General features: G+C 41.3%; 1 protein-coding gene across 2 annotated transcripts; it reads right to left on the reverse strand.

Annotated features, from left to right (window-relative positions):
• Window positions 1-807: 807 nt before the first annotated feature.
• On the reverse strand, window positions 808-13,690 carry LOC115167828 (transmembrane protein 9-like). Of its 2 annotated transcripts, none has more exons than XM_029722492.1 (6): window positions 13,600-13,690; window positions 13,061-13,219; window positions 10,991-11,082; window positions 5,969-6,077; window positions 2,833-2,964; window positions 808-2,507 (listed from the first exon to the last, which is right to left on the reverse strand). In XM_029722492.1, the coding sequence occupies exons 2-6, from the start codon at window positions 13,154-13,156 to the stop codon at window positions 2,355-2,357; spliced, it is 582 nt and encodes a 193-aa protein (XP_029578352.1). In that variant the 5' UTR covers window positions 13,157-13,219; window positions 13,600-13,690; the 3' UTR covers window positions 808-2,354. The 2 variants fall into 2 exon arrangements, with proteins under 2 accessions (XP_029578352.1, XP_029578351.1); XM_029722491.1 differs by having other exon boundaries at window positions 13,567-13,640.
• Between the last annotated feature and the right edge of the window lie 990 nt (window positions 13,691-14,680).

Raw genomic sequence — 14,680 nt, forward strand, 5'->3', positions numbered from 1 at the left:
GAGGAAAGAGAGGGAGGCAGGAAGGAGCTACATGTAGCAGCATTGTCTGAACACATGAAAAATAAAAGAGGGAGGAGAGAGGGAGGGAAAAGAGGCGTGGATGTTCTTTCTTGCCTTCAGCGGCCAGGGCAGGCTGACTTGTTGTGCTTCTGTGACACAGTGCAGATGGAGGAGAGTGTTTATACCATAGTACCAACCCAAACTAGTCTACAGTATAAACATTCTTCATCTGAACAGCACAGTGAGTTGGCAGGCAGGAACACAAAGGATGCATCCCAAATGCCACCTCACTCCCTATTTAGTGTGCTAGTTTTGACCAGGGCCCTGGCCAAAAGTAGTGCGATATATAGGGAATAGGGCCATTAGCGACAATTAAGAGTCTTCTCATGTTGTCATGATTTCTCTGAAGTGTTACACGACATATTTACCTGTTTGACATTGATCTCGACACCAGAAACCCTCTCCAGGATAGGGCAGGTGGCATGTCTAAACTGCATCAAAAGAATACCATTCACGACATGTAACTTCCTGGTTGGTTGGTAATTATGTTCTTTGAAGTATTTTCCCCCCAGGCCCAGCTAACATAGATAGGCCTATATAAAATACCAAATGATGTGTTGCCATCTAGTGGTCATAAGTAATACAAGCACAACAGAAGACGAGGCCGACGGCTTCAGAAAAAGGCGGTAAGCAACGCAAGCGACAACAAGGGCTCTGACATCATGAACGAAGACAAAAGCGGCTTCAAACTATTTTACACAGATTTCACCAAATAACTTCAACAGGATAAATATAAGCTCAACCAAGGGATTTTTAAAAATTTATTATTGTTTTCCAAGCATGATGTCGACAATTACATCAAACAGACATTCTTTCAACAGTGCAAGATATGATAACTGTAATAAACAAACGTAATAACCGATTCAGACGTATCAGTCGATGTGTTAAAATCAACATACAGGCCGATCATTTTCACATGATGAAAATTATATTAAAAACAATATAAAAAAAAAAAAAAAAAAGAGTGCATCTGCATTTAAATACAACAGCTAAAAAATACATTAAGAAATAATAATTCAACAGACATCATCATTCCGTAACATGTATATCTGAGTAAAAGCAGGCCAGCAAAACGTCACCTTGTGAATGGAAATCCCCCCCGCACAGAGTATCAGTCCTCGCTAATAATGTGAGAGACAATCTAACTGACCGCAATATTCCACTCTGGAATCATTCGAAGCCATTTGGCATTCCAGTAATTCCAAAACCCGTTAACCAGTGATTCTACAGTTAATAACTACATTATAAGAGAGCGTTACAAGCCAAGCCATTCACGTTCAGCTACCTCAGAGGTTTCAATAAACCCAAGTCGCCACTTCAGAGTCTCTCAAAACAAAGTCGGCATAACTATGACTCATTATTACAAGGCTTAATAAAACTGAGGTACCGAGGTAGCTTCACAACACAACAATGCTACAATGAGGGTTGGATATATATATATTTAAAGGAGCTTAAGCATATTAAGACATTCTGAATCAGTCCTATTTTTTCAAGCTTATTTTTTTATGATGTCATTGCAACATATCCAGTTTCCTTTAACGGTGTACACCGAGTATAACAAACATTAGGAACACTTTCCTAATATTGAGTTGTTGCCCCCTATGTTGACTCCTATGCTTCCCACAGATGTGTCAAGTTGGCTGGATGTCCTTTGGGAAACTGTTAAGTGTGAAAAACCCAGCCGCGTTGCAGTTTTTGACACAAACTGGTGCGCCTGGCACCTACTACCGTTTAAAGGCACAAATCTTTTGTCTTGCCCATTCACCGTCTGAATGGCGCACACACAATCGATGTCCCAATTGTCTCGAGGCTTAAAAATCCTTCTTTAAAACTGTCTCCATCCCTTCATCTACACTGATTGAAGTGGATTTAACAAGTGACATCAATAAGGGATCATAGCTTTCACCTGGATTCACCTGGTCAGTCTACGTCATGGAAAGAACAGGTGTCCTTAATGTTTTGTACACTCAGTGTATGACGCAGAGATGAAGATGGAACTTGCATTATGCTGTTTTGTTATACTGCTCATTTGGTACACATCTATCACATCTGTATTCTTTAGCTTTGGAATCATGACTGCAACCATCATTTTGGAAACAAAGGACAATTGGGCCAGCCATCATTCCAAACAGCATTGCTGTACATAAACTGTCCTAAAGGTGCTGGGAATGTATTGAAATGGCAAAGGAATTGAAATCCTGGACAACAACGAAGTAGCTAATGACAGTATAACAGCAGCAGTGGACAAAGCTCAGGAGGTGACTAGCCTCTGATCTGAAGTCAGCCATTGGGGTTTAACTAAGCATCTTGTGTCGGTCAAAGACAGTCTTGCGCTGTTCCTGGACCTGCTTTTTCCACCGCTGCTGTGCCCCCTCTACCCTCTCCAGTACCGTGTTACTTCTGCCTCCCTGAGCAGCACTGGCACCCTCAGGCTGCGGCCGCATGTCCTGTGAGGGGAGACAGAGACAGAGCACAGGACGTTACAGACACAGGACGTCACACACACACACTCCTGTGTTCTTCACCTGTTGACCTTCCCCGGTTGACCTCAACAAAACTTAGTGGTATCAGAGAGAACTATCATCATCAATGCACAAAGCTTAACTGATAGGTAATATGAGTTTATGATCCCTCTGTGTGGTGACTGTGTGGAAGAGCAAAGCTGGCACTCTGCAACTGATAAATGGAAAAAGAGCTCCTGTATATAGCTGACCTTCCAGAATTCAAAGAGTTAAAGTAACTCATTCATTTGTGTGTGCCTATGTGTATTACCTCAGAGTCCTCTTCGTTGTGAAGGGGCTGGATGTAGGGGTCATGTTTACGGATCAGAGGGTCAACCAGCAGCAGGAACAACATGTAGAGTAGGAGGGAGCCCACCACTGACAGGTAGATGAGGATGGTCACCTGGGACAGAGGATATAATGCAGCTTTGATTAAAGTTCGGTAGACAAGGCCTTTGGCTGCTTTCTGAAATGCAAATACAAACATTAAAACATATGCAGGAATACAAAGAGAAGAAAATATGTATTATTACAAAAAAAGCAGAGGGAAAGGGATATTTCACACATTTCTATATTATAAATATATAATTTATTATAAACATTATTGGCAAATACAGTATCTAAAAAGGCATGGCATGTAAAAAAAATAATAATTGTAAAATGACCCATGAACACCAACATGTGAACTGCATAGGAGCATGTCAAATCTAGTGTCAAATTAAAGTTAAGAGTCTAGATATATATATATTTTTTAATTAAGGCATATATACATTTTAGCAGCTATTTTCTATCCTAAATATTAGGAACAAGGAAAGACTTTGATTTCTGGTCAGATGGAAAAGGGTCTTAGAAAACATCTACCAGAAAAAATCTTAATAAGTATTAGAAATACATCAAAACACATTACTGTTGACCTAAAGACCCCTGCCAAATAATATCAACAGTTATATTTAGTTTAGGACAAATTATTTACCTTGTGGAAGTTTAAAAAACATTGCCCTGTGGCTTGAAATTCCATTACCAAAGATATTTTCTAATTTCTCTCCTTCATGAGGGAGCAAAATCAAATCAAAGTTTATTTGTCACGTGCGCCGAATACAACAGGTGTAGACCTTACAGTGAAATGCTTACTTACAGGCTCTAACCAATAGTGCAAAAAAGGTGTTAGGTGAACAATAATGAAAGTTCACAGACGTATAATGAAAGTTCACAGATGTAAAAAGTAAAGGTAGGTCTACCAATTAGTTATAGTGATTTTACTAATATATATTTGGAATTAAGTGATTAAACTCTAAATTCTGTTACCAAATTAAAATGACTAAAAATATAAAATGCAACCTTCATCTATTTCAAAGATTAAAGTTACAGTTCATAAGGAAATCAGTCAATTGAAATAAATAAATGAGGCCCTAATCTATGGATTTTACATGACTGGGAATACAGACATGCATTTGTTGGTCAAAGATACCTTAAAAAAAGGTAGGGGTGTGGATCAGAAAACCAGTCAGTATGTGGTGTGACCACCATCTGCAGCCCGACACATCTCCACATATTGGCGGGAACTGGAATACGCTGTCGATCCATACACATGCTCAATGGGTGACATGTCTGGTGAGTATGCAGGTCATGGAAGAACTGGGACATTTTCAGCTTCCAGGAATTGTGCACAGATCCTTGCATCACAAGACCGTGCATTATCATGCTGAAAGATGAGGTGATGGATGGCGGCGGATGAAAGGCACGACAGTGGCCCTCTGGATCTTGTCACGGTATCTCTGTGCATTCTAATTGCCGTCCACAAAATGCAATTGTGTTTGTTGTCCATGGGGCACTCTGTTCACAACGTTGACATCAGCAAACCGTTCGCCCACGAGGCCATACATGCTGTCTATTCATCCGTAGAAGAGCACACTTCTCCAGCATGCCAGTGGCCATCGAAGGTGAGTATTCAGTGGTGGGAAAAGTACCCAATTGTCATACTTGAGTAAAAGTAAAGATACCTTAATAGAAAAATGACAAGTAAAAGCAAAGTCACCCAGTAAAATCCTACTTGAGTAAAAGTCAAAGTATTTGGTTTTAAATATACTTAAGTATCAAAAGTAAATGTAATTGCTAAAATATACTTAAGTATCAAAAGTGAAAGTATAAATCATTTCAAATTCCTTATACTAACCAAACCAATTAAAAAAAAATGTATGGATAGCCAGCGGCACACTCCAACACTCAGACATCATTTACAAACAAAGCATTTGTGTTTAGTGAGTCCGCCAGATTAGATGCAGTAGGGATGGAGATTCTCTCTTGATAAGTGCGTGAATTAGACCATTTCCCTGTGCTGCTAAGCATTCAAAATGTAACGAGTACTTTTGAGTGTCAGAGATCATGTATTGAGTAGAAAGTACATATTTTCTTTAGGAATGTAGTGGACTTATTTATTTGTATCTACTCTTCTCTGTGAAGACTAGTGCTGGGAATTGCGAATGGAACTCGTGATACAATATAATCACAAAACTTTGGTGACGATACGATATGCATAGCGATTCTCAAGATGTTTGATGTGTTGTGATTCGATACTGTCATTTTATTGATGTTCTAAACAAGCTATAGGATGAAAAACACAGGAGTTTTGGCGCAGGTACAGCCAACTAGCGCTAGCTAGCAAAATTATTATTATTATCATCATCATTTTGGGGAGGGGGAAATCAATACTTTGACTCAAAGTATTGATATAATATTGTCCAAAATAATATTGCGATATGTAACCAAATACATTTTTTTCCAACATCACTAGTGAAAACTGTTTCAGTACAATCTGGCATTTACACTCATTAGAGTCGGGCCTTACATACAGTACATGCTGTATGGACAGTCAGTGAATGTATTCTTTTAGTCATGGTCTTGAACACCATCCTCCTATACCATTTCCTCTTTAGCATTACCCCCTGTCAGTTTATACCCCAGTTGGGAATCTTTGGTTGCTCAGGTGTGGAAACGCTGGATTCAAAGCATAAAGCGAACCACGACTGTATTTTAAAGGTTTCATAAAACAATTGTGCACAAAAGGAGGTGAAGACAGAAACGTTCTCCAGAGAGTCCTTAACATAAACCAAAAAAAACACAAAGAACAATAAAACTTCATTCTAAAAGCTTCCTTATCTGTTCCGTTCTCCCAGTGCCACAGCACATGCCATAACATAACTTAAGGCTATAAACCATCTGCTAAGTGGACAGTAAGTCCTTAGCAGTCACTTTCCAGACCACCATAGCTGAGTTACAATCGGTGACCCTTAACCTCGGGAGAGTTATTTAAGAGGCAAAAATTGTCCCTATGGGCACGTGGAATTTAACCACACCCAACATGAGATAATAACAGTTGATGGACTGTGTGGAAGGGTCAGACTCGGTACCTTGATGGTGTTGCTGCTGCGTTCCTCATACTTGCACTCGCACAGCAGACAGTAGGCCTCCACATCATGGCCCGGTACTGGCATGGGCTCCACCACATGGAGGCACTTACTGGGGACCGATAAATAAACATATTATGATGGATCCAAGATGACATTATGGATTGGGCCAAGATGTAGTCTACATTTTTAGTTGAGCCTTTCCATGACTACCATAAACAACAAACGAATATATATTCATTTAAATCAAATCAAACTTTATTTGCAACATGCGCCGAATACAACAAGTGTAGACTTTACCGTGAAATGCTTACTTACAAGTCCTTAACCAACAGTGCAGTTCAAGAAGAAGAAAGCATTTACCAAGTAGGCTAAAATAAAAAGTAATAATGAAAAGTAACACAATAACGAGGCTATATACAGGGGGCACTGGTACTGAGTCAGCATGCAGGGGTAGAGGTTAGTTGAGGTAATCTGTACATGTAGGTGGGGGCGAAGTGACTATGCATAGGTAACAAACAAACAGCAAGCAGCAGCAGTGTACGGGGGGGGTCAATGTAAATTGTCTGGTGGCGATTTTTATGAATTGTTCAGCAGTCTAATGGCTTGGGGGTAGAAGCTGTTGAGGAGCCTTTTGGTCCTAGACTTGGCGCTCCGGTACCGCTTGCCGTGCGGTAGCAGAGAAAACAGTCTATAACTTGGGTGACTGGAGTCTCTGACAATTTTGTGGGCTTTCCTCTGACACTGCCTATTATATAGGTCCTGGATGGCAGGAAGCTTGGCGCCAGTGATGTACTGGGCCGTTCGCACTACCCTCTGTTGCGCCTTACGGTCAGATGCCGAGCAGTTGCCATACCAGGTGGTGATGCAACTGGTCAGGATGCTCTCGATGGTGCAGCTGTAGAACCTTTTGAGGATCTGGGGGCCCATGCCAAATCTTTTCAGTCTCCTGAGGGGTTGCTCACATTGAGGGAGAGGTTGTTGTCCTGGCACCACACTGCCAGTTCTCTGACCTCCTCCCTATAGGCCGCCTCATCGTTGTCGGTGATCAGGCCTACCACTGTTGTGTCGTCAGCAAACTTAATGATGGTGTTGGAGTCGTGTTTGGCCACGCAGTCGTGGGTGAACAGGGAATACAGGAGGGGAATAAGTACACACCCCTGAGGGGCCCCAGTGTTAAGGATCAGCGTGGCAGACGTATTGTTGCCTACTCTTACCACCCGAGGGCGGCCCGTCAGGAAGTCCAGGATCCAGTTGCAGATGGAGGTGTTTGTCCCAGAGTCCTTAGCTTAGTGATGAGCTTCGTGGGCACTATGGTGTTGAACGCTGAGATGTAGTAGATGAACAGCATTCTCACATACAGTTGAAGTCGGAAGTTCACATACACCTAGGTTGGAGTCATTAAAACTCATTTTTCAACCACTTCACAAATTTCTTGTTAACAAACTATAGATTTGGCAAGTCGGTTAGGACATCTACTTCGTGCATGACACAAGTAAGTTTTCCAACAATTGTTTAGTCAGATTATTTCACTTATAATTCACTGTATCACAATTCCAGTGGGTCAGAAGTTTACATACACTAAGTTGACTGTGCCTTTAAACAGCTTGGAAAATTCCAGAAAATAATGTCATGGCTTTATAAGCTTCTGATAGGCTAATTGACATCATTTGAGTCAATTGGACATGTACCTGTGGATGTATTTCAAGGCCTACCTTCAATCTCACTGCCTCTTTGCTTGATATCATGGGAAAATCAAAAGAAATCAGCCAACACCTCAGAAAAAATATTGTAGACCTCTACAAGTCTGGTTCATCCTTGGGAGCGATTTCCAAATGCCTGAAGGTACCACGTTCATCTGTACAAACAATAGTACGCAAGTATAAACACCATGGGACCACGCAGCCGTCATACCGCTCAGGAAGGAGACGCGTTCTGTCTCCTAGAGATGAACGTACTTTGGTGCGAAAAGTAAAAATCAATCCCAGAACAGCAGCAAAGGACCTTGTGAAGATGCTAGAGGAAACAGGTACAAAACTATCTGTATGCACAGTAAAAAAAGTTCAATATCAACATAACCTGAAAGGCCGCTCAGCAAGGAAGAAGCCACTGCTCCAAAACCGCCATAAAAAAGCCAGACTACGGTTTGCAACTGCACACGGGGACAAAGATCATACTTTTTGGAGAAATGTCCTCTGGTCTGATGAAACAAAAATAGAACTGTTTGGCCATAATGACCATCGTTATGTTTGGAGGGAAAAGGGGGAGGCTTGCAAGCCGGAGAACACCATCCCAACCGTGAAGCACGGGGGTGGCAGCTTCATGGTGGGGGGGTGCTTTGCTGCAGGAGAGACTGGTGCACTTCACTAAATAGATGGCATCATGAGGAAGAAAAATTATGTGGATATATTGAAGCAACATCTCAAGACATCAGTCAGGAAGTTAAAGCTTGGTCACAAATGGGTCTTCCAAATGAACAATGACCCAAAGAATACTTCCAAAGTTGTGGCAAAATGGCTTAAGGACAACAAAGTCAAGGTATTGGAGTGGCCATCACAAAGCCCTGACCTCAATCACATAGAAAATCTGTGGGCAGATCTGAAAAAGCATGTGCAAGCAAGGAGGCCTACAAACCTGACTCAGTTACTCCAGCTCTGTCAGGAGGAACGGGCCAAAATTCACCCAACTTATTGTGGGAAGCTTGGGGAAGGCTACCGGAAACGTTGGACTCAAGTTAAACAATTTAAAGGCAATGCTACCAAATACTAATTGAGTGCATGTAAACTTCTGACCCACTGGGAATGTGATGAAAGAAATAAAAGCTGAAATAAATCCTTCTTTCTACTGTTATCCTGACATTTCACATTCTTTAAATAAAGTGGTGATCCTAACTGACCTAAGACAGGGAATTTTTGCTAGGATTAAATGTCAGGAATTGTGAAAAACTGAGTTTAAATGTATTTAGCTAAGGTGTATGTAAACTTCCGACTTCAACTGTAAGTTGAAAACACTATGTTAAAAGCACTGTCTGTGTGTAGAACTACATTGTACAAAAATATACATGCAACATGTAAGGTGCTGGTTTCATGAGCTGAAATAAAAGATCCTAGAAATGTTCCATATGCACAAAAAGCTTATTTTTCTCTAATTTTGTGCACAAATTTGTTTACATCCCTGTTAGTGAGCATTTCTCCTTTGCCAAGATAATCCATCCAGTTGACAGGTGTGGCATATCAAGAAGCTGATTAAACAGCATGATAATTACACAGATGCACCTTGTGCTGGGGACAATAAAAGGCCACTCTAAAATGTGCAGTTGTGACACAACACGTCTCAAGATTTGAGGGAGCATGCAATTGGCATGCTGACTGCAGGAATGCCCATCAGAGCTGTTGACAGAACATTTCTCTACCATAAGCCACCTTCAACGTCGTTTTAGAGAATTTGGCAGTACCTCCAACAGGCCTCACAACCGCAGACCACTTGTATGGCGTTGTGTAGGGGCGAGCTGTTTGCTGATGTCAACGTTGTGAACAGAGTGCCCCATGGTGGCGGTGGGGTTATGGAATGGGCAGGCATAAGCTACGGACATCGAACACAAATGCATTTCATCAATGGCAATTTGAATGCACAGAGATACCATCAAATCAAATTTATTTATATAGCCCTTCTAAATCATTCTCTCAACTATTATTCTGACATTTCAAATTCTTAAAATAAAGTGGTGATCCTAACTGACCTAAGACAGGGAATTTTTACTATTGTGAAATGTATTTGGCTAAGGTGTATGTAAACTTCCGACTTCAACTGTAGGTGTTCCTTTTGTCCAGGTGAGAAAGGGCGGTGTGGAGTGCGATTGAGATTGCGTCATCTGTGGATCTGTTGGGGGCGGTATGTGAATTGGAGTGGGTCTAGGGTGTCCAGGAGGATGCTGTTGATGTGAGCCATGACCAGCCTTTCAAAGCACTTCATGGCTACCGATATGAGTGCCACGGGGCGGTAATAATTTAGGCGGGTTACCTTCGCTTCCTTGGGCACAGGGACTATGGTGGTTTGCTTGAAACATGTAGGTATTACAGACTCGGTCAGGGAGAGGTTGAAAATGTCAGTGAAGACACTTGACAGTTGGTCCGCGCATGCTTTGTGTACCCGTCCTGGTAATCCGTCTGGCCCAGCGGCTTTGTAAATGTTGACCTCTTTAAAGGTTTTGTTCACGTCGGCTACCGAGAGCGTTATCACACAGTCATCCAGAACAGCTGGAGCTCTCGTGCATGCTTCAGTGTTGCTTGCCTCGAAGTGAGCATAAAAGGCATTTAGCTCATCTGGTAGGCTCGCGTCACTGGGCAGCTTGCGTCTGGGTTTCCCTTTGTAGTCCGTAATAGTTTTCAAGCCCTGCCACATCCGACGAGCGTCAGAGCCGCTGTAGTAGGATTCAATCTTAATCCTGTATTGACGCTTTGCTTGTTTGGTGGTTCGTCTGAGGGCATAGCGGGATTTCTTATCAGCGTCCAGATTGGTCTCCCGCTACTTGAAAGTGGCAGCTCTAGTCTTTAGCTCGATGCGGATGCTGCCTGTAATCCATGGCTTCTGGTTGGGATATGTACGTACAGTCACTGTTGGGACGACGTCATCGATGCACTTATTGATGAAGCCAATGACTGAGGTGGTGTATTCCTCAATGCCATTGGATGAATCCCGGAACATATTCTAGTCTGTGCAAGCAAAACAGTCCTGTAGTGTAGCATCCGCGTCATCTGACCACTTACGTATTGAGCGAGTCACTGGTACTTCCTGCTTTAGTTTTTGCTTATAAGCAGGAATCAGGAGAATAGAATTGTGGTCAGATTTGCCAAATGGAGGGCGGGGGGAGAGCTTTGTATGCAGCGCTGTGTGTGGAGTAAAAGTGGTCTAGGATGTTTGTTTTCTTGGTATGGAACTTGAAATCCACCACCCCTAGATTGGAAGACTAGATTGTGAATTCAGCATTATGTGCATGCACATGTTATGCACTAGAAAATCGCTCACCAATCTTTCTGGGAGACATTCCTGCTGTAGATGTGTCCGGTGATGTTCCTGTAGGGTGGACAGATACACTTGCAGCGCACATCTTCAAAACTCTGAGAATATAGAGAAGCTCCTTATTACTATACAGTGACATGTGCATTATCGAAAAATGACAATAGTAGCAGTATACACTAGCTTATACCAGATCTATTTGTGCTGTCTTGTCAACGCCATTGCTGTCATTGTCATGCCAAACGCTGTATGCAATCACAGCAATGCAGAGTTGCCAAATCCTACGCATTGGCTGTGAGACACAGGCGTTTGACCCTCTTCTCACGCTCTCACGGCACATCTCTAATATCTCACGTAATTGAAAAGTACTGCTTTTATTTCCCTAATTAGTCCATTATAGTCAGCGCATTAACTTTTCAACTGTGCTCCAAATCGTTATGAAATCGGAGCATCTGCGCCTGCAGGTTAACATCACGAGCGGAACCTCTATCATCGTCCTGTCTCGCCACAGCACGGTGAACCGCGGAACATTGAAGCATGGGATTGGTCTAGTTATGTTAGGGATCAAGTGGATTGGATGCATGTTTTAAAGAAACGCCCCTCAAGATTAGAGTGGGACTGAATGGAAAGAGAGAACGTTATCCATATATATAACTAGAAAAAAATAGTAGCACGGTAGCGCAGTTTCATGTACAATGTCAACAAAATGAGGCTGCTGTTGCTCCCGCCCCTATTTCAGAATGCAGCCTTTTGACAGCGTGTTAAATCCACACTTGCATTAGTCCCCTGGTTTGGTGATTGACATTTAGGCTGTGCCAATAAAAAGGCAGCAGCAGACAGACCTACAGTATGTTTTAGCAGGGAATTTCAGTAGGGTGACCTGATTTTATTCTACAGAGGGGACAATAAATATAAAGATTATTTGGTTAGGGTGTAGATTTATGTCATCTTGTCTTCAGGAGATCGTGTTACCCATTTACTTGATTTAGTCTGATCAGTGGAACAATTCTCCTGCTTAACAATGAGCAACAATATAGGTTAATTAGTGTGCTTGTCAGCAAAACACTACTGTTATTCCCCACACGTATTTTATTATTCCACTTCGTCATTATTTTGCCAGTGTAATCACATATTTGAAATCTGATATGCCTACTTGGGTCTTAGAAAATGAATCATGTATTTTTCAGCCATCAATGGACCGTTTTGACTAAGTCATACAAATAGTCACTGGATATTATATGCTATATGCTCCAGGACTCAAATAACATTTTGGACATTTTAGGGGGACTCACAACTCATAAAACACATATTGCGTCTATGCAGAGTAAGACAATGAAAAGGATATTAAACTAGAAGGAATAAACCACCTGAATATTGAAATTCATTAGACTTTTATTGAAGGTCGGGTGATGTTGAGAAATTAATTGTTATAACAAGAACATTTTCAAACACCCAGCACTTGGGAAACATCAGGGGTGGCCAACCCTCATGGAGAGCAAGCAGGATTTTCCATCAGCCCTATTTTAAAGAGATAGTTTACCCAAATTACAAAATGTTTGTGCCCTTACCTTGAAAGCAGTCTATGGGCAAGGAGAATACAATCTTATGATTTGGTTCCCCACTGCCATTAACCATTAATATTAGTATTTACTGTGCAGAGTTTTGGTGTAGTCACATACAGCTTCCACCTGAGAACAGGGATCAATCCCTGCATCCAACCTTCCCATTTTCCTGTCTCCCCATCTCATTTAATTACTGTCTGAATAAAGTGTCAAACAGACAAATAATTATTTAATAAAATAATGTGCATATTCAAAGTAACAGTTGTCCAAAAATAAATGATCTTCCACTCTGGTCATAGGCCTAAACCATGTCAGAATATGTAGAATTGCGGGAAATTAGCTTTACAACAGGACCCCCATCTAGGGGTTGTGCCATTGGGCAATGAAATTCACAATAGCAAATATCACTCGAAGCTGTCTTCAAAAGATGCCGGCAACGGAATTGGCAAGACAGCAGAAACGGATCTGGGACTCCGGCTAGAACACGCCACAGTTGATGGTCCTGGAATTGATATACCTTACTAGCGTGTGCAAAGGAGATGGCGTCACTGAGCAGTACAACCAGCAGGCCGAATAAAAGGGACCTGGAACTCTGTTCTCTCCTGGACGACATACTAACAGACAGACCCGCCAGGTAGCAACCTCCTTACCCTGGACCGGAAGGAAGAACACTACCCTATATGTGGAGGAAGAGGGCACCCACAAACACTCTTTATGGCAAATCTTAGCAAGGATAGCTGTTAGTTACATGGATAGCTGTTAGTTACATAGCTAGAAACTACATATTATTCCATTAAGTCGTCTCCCACATGTTCTCTCTGGCTACATTTTGAAATAAACAAATGAATTTACATCTGCTGTCAACGGTAATCTGATAGCACGTAACAACTGCTAGCAAGCTGTCAACAGGACTTAAAACGGAAGCTAAGTCGAAGACATTCGTGCCATTGATGCATATGTGTATGTTGCAAACTAAACAGAAAAAATACCACACCAGCGACATACTTATTAGCTAGTAAATACCTTTGAAACGTTATTTATTTCCTACGCACATACCACAAGATGACTTCAGATTTTCTTCTTCCGTGGTGTTAACCGTTGTTGGCAACGAACTTCAATGGCGCATTATCGCCGCCTACTGGGTTGGAATAAAACAAAAGTGTGACCTATTAGGATCCCTGGCATTATACAATTTGTGTACATCATTGCATGCAATTTGATGTCTGTTGGGGAAAAGCCTCAGTCCAGTGTGTGTAATCTATTGACAAATGTGTGTCCTCTCTCACTCTGGTGGAGAGTATAAGGTAAACCCCTGCTTCTTCTTCTTGACCCAGTCAATAGCTCTATTTCCTGGTAGTCATATCAATATCATATAGAGTCATATATAAAGAAAACTGTATTACATTACTCAACAATATGAAAGCAGGTCTAATAAAATGGAATCATCTTCCCATAAATCTTACAGGTAGAAGAAACTCTATAGAATGGCATGGCTGCCAAAGTTTTTGTATTTATTTCCGGTAATACCAATTACCCCACCGCAGACATTCTCTTTAAAATGTACACTCGTTCATAACATACTTTATATGGGCAAATAAAATTCACGGAATCAAATGGAAAGTTTTACATCTTCCTAAGTCTGAGGGTGGTTTTAACCTTCCAGACTTGGAATTGTATCAACCTGGCACCCAAGGCTTTTACTTGTGACATACAGTTAAATGCACTAAAGAGGAACAATGGGTACATATTGAAGATGCTCATGCTCAACCCCAGAATCTTTTTACGTGTCTATTTTCAAAGGCTAAAAGCTACGAACATGAACAACTTCATAGTTAAGAACACTATAACAACATGGAAGAAAATGAAACGTATTTTACAAGAACCAATATCATGCCCTAAATACACAACCTTATGGAACAATCTTTGGAAAGCTTTTTGGAATTCACTAATAAGTTGGTCCACATGGAAAACTAAAGGCATAAAAAACATAAATGACTTGGTAACAGGAAATACATTTATTTCATTTATTATGACAGAATTAAAAAGTAATTTTGGACTGACCAAGATATCACAAAATTTTGATTTAAAATCTTTTCACAAATTCTACAGCACAACGGCAGAGTCGTGTCTTAAGTGT

Source organism: Salmo trutta, chromosome 30 (assembly GCF_901001165.1).
Source record: "Salmo trutta chromosome 30, fSalTru1.1, whole genome shotgun sequence".
NCBI lineage: Eukaryota > Metazoa > Chordata > Actinopteri > Salmoniformes > Salmonidae > Salmo > Salmo trutta.

Bases quoted from the DNA above. Each gene is read 5' to 3' on its own strand.
- LOC115167828 (XM_029722492.1), bottom strand. From the start codon at position 13,156: ATGTCGTCCAGGAGAGAACAGAGTTCCAGGTCCCTTTTATTCGGCCTG. The intron at 11,083-13,060 runs GTATATCAATTC...CTATATTCTCAG, and splicing joins CCTTTGCACACGCTAGTAAG to AGTTTTGAAGATGTGCGCTG. The intron at 2,965-5,968 runs GTACCGAGTCTG...CCTCTGTCCCAG, and splicing joins GCAGCAGCAACACCATCAAG to GTGACCATCCTCATCTACCT.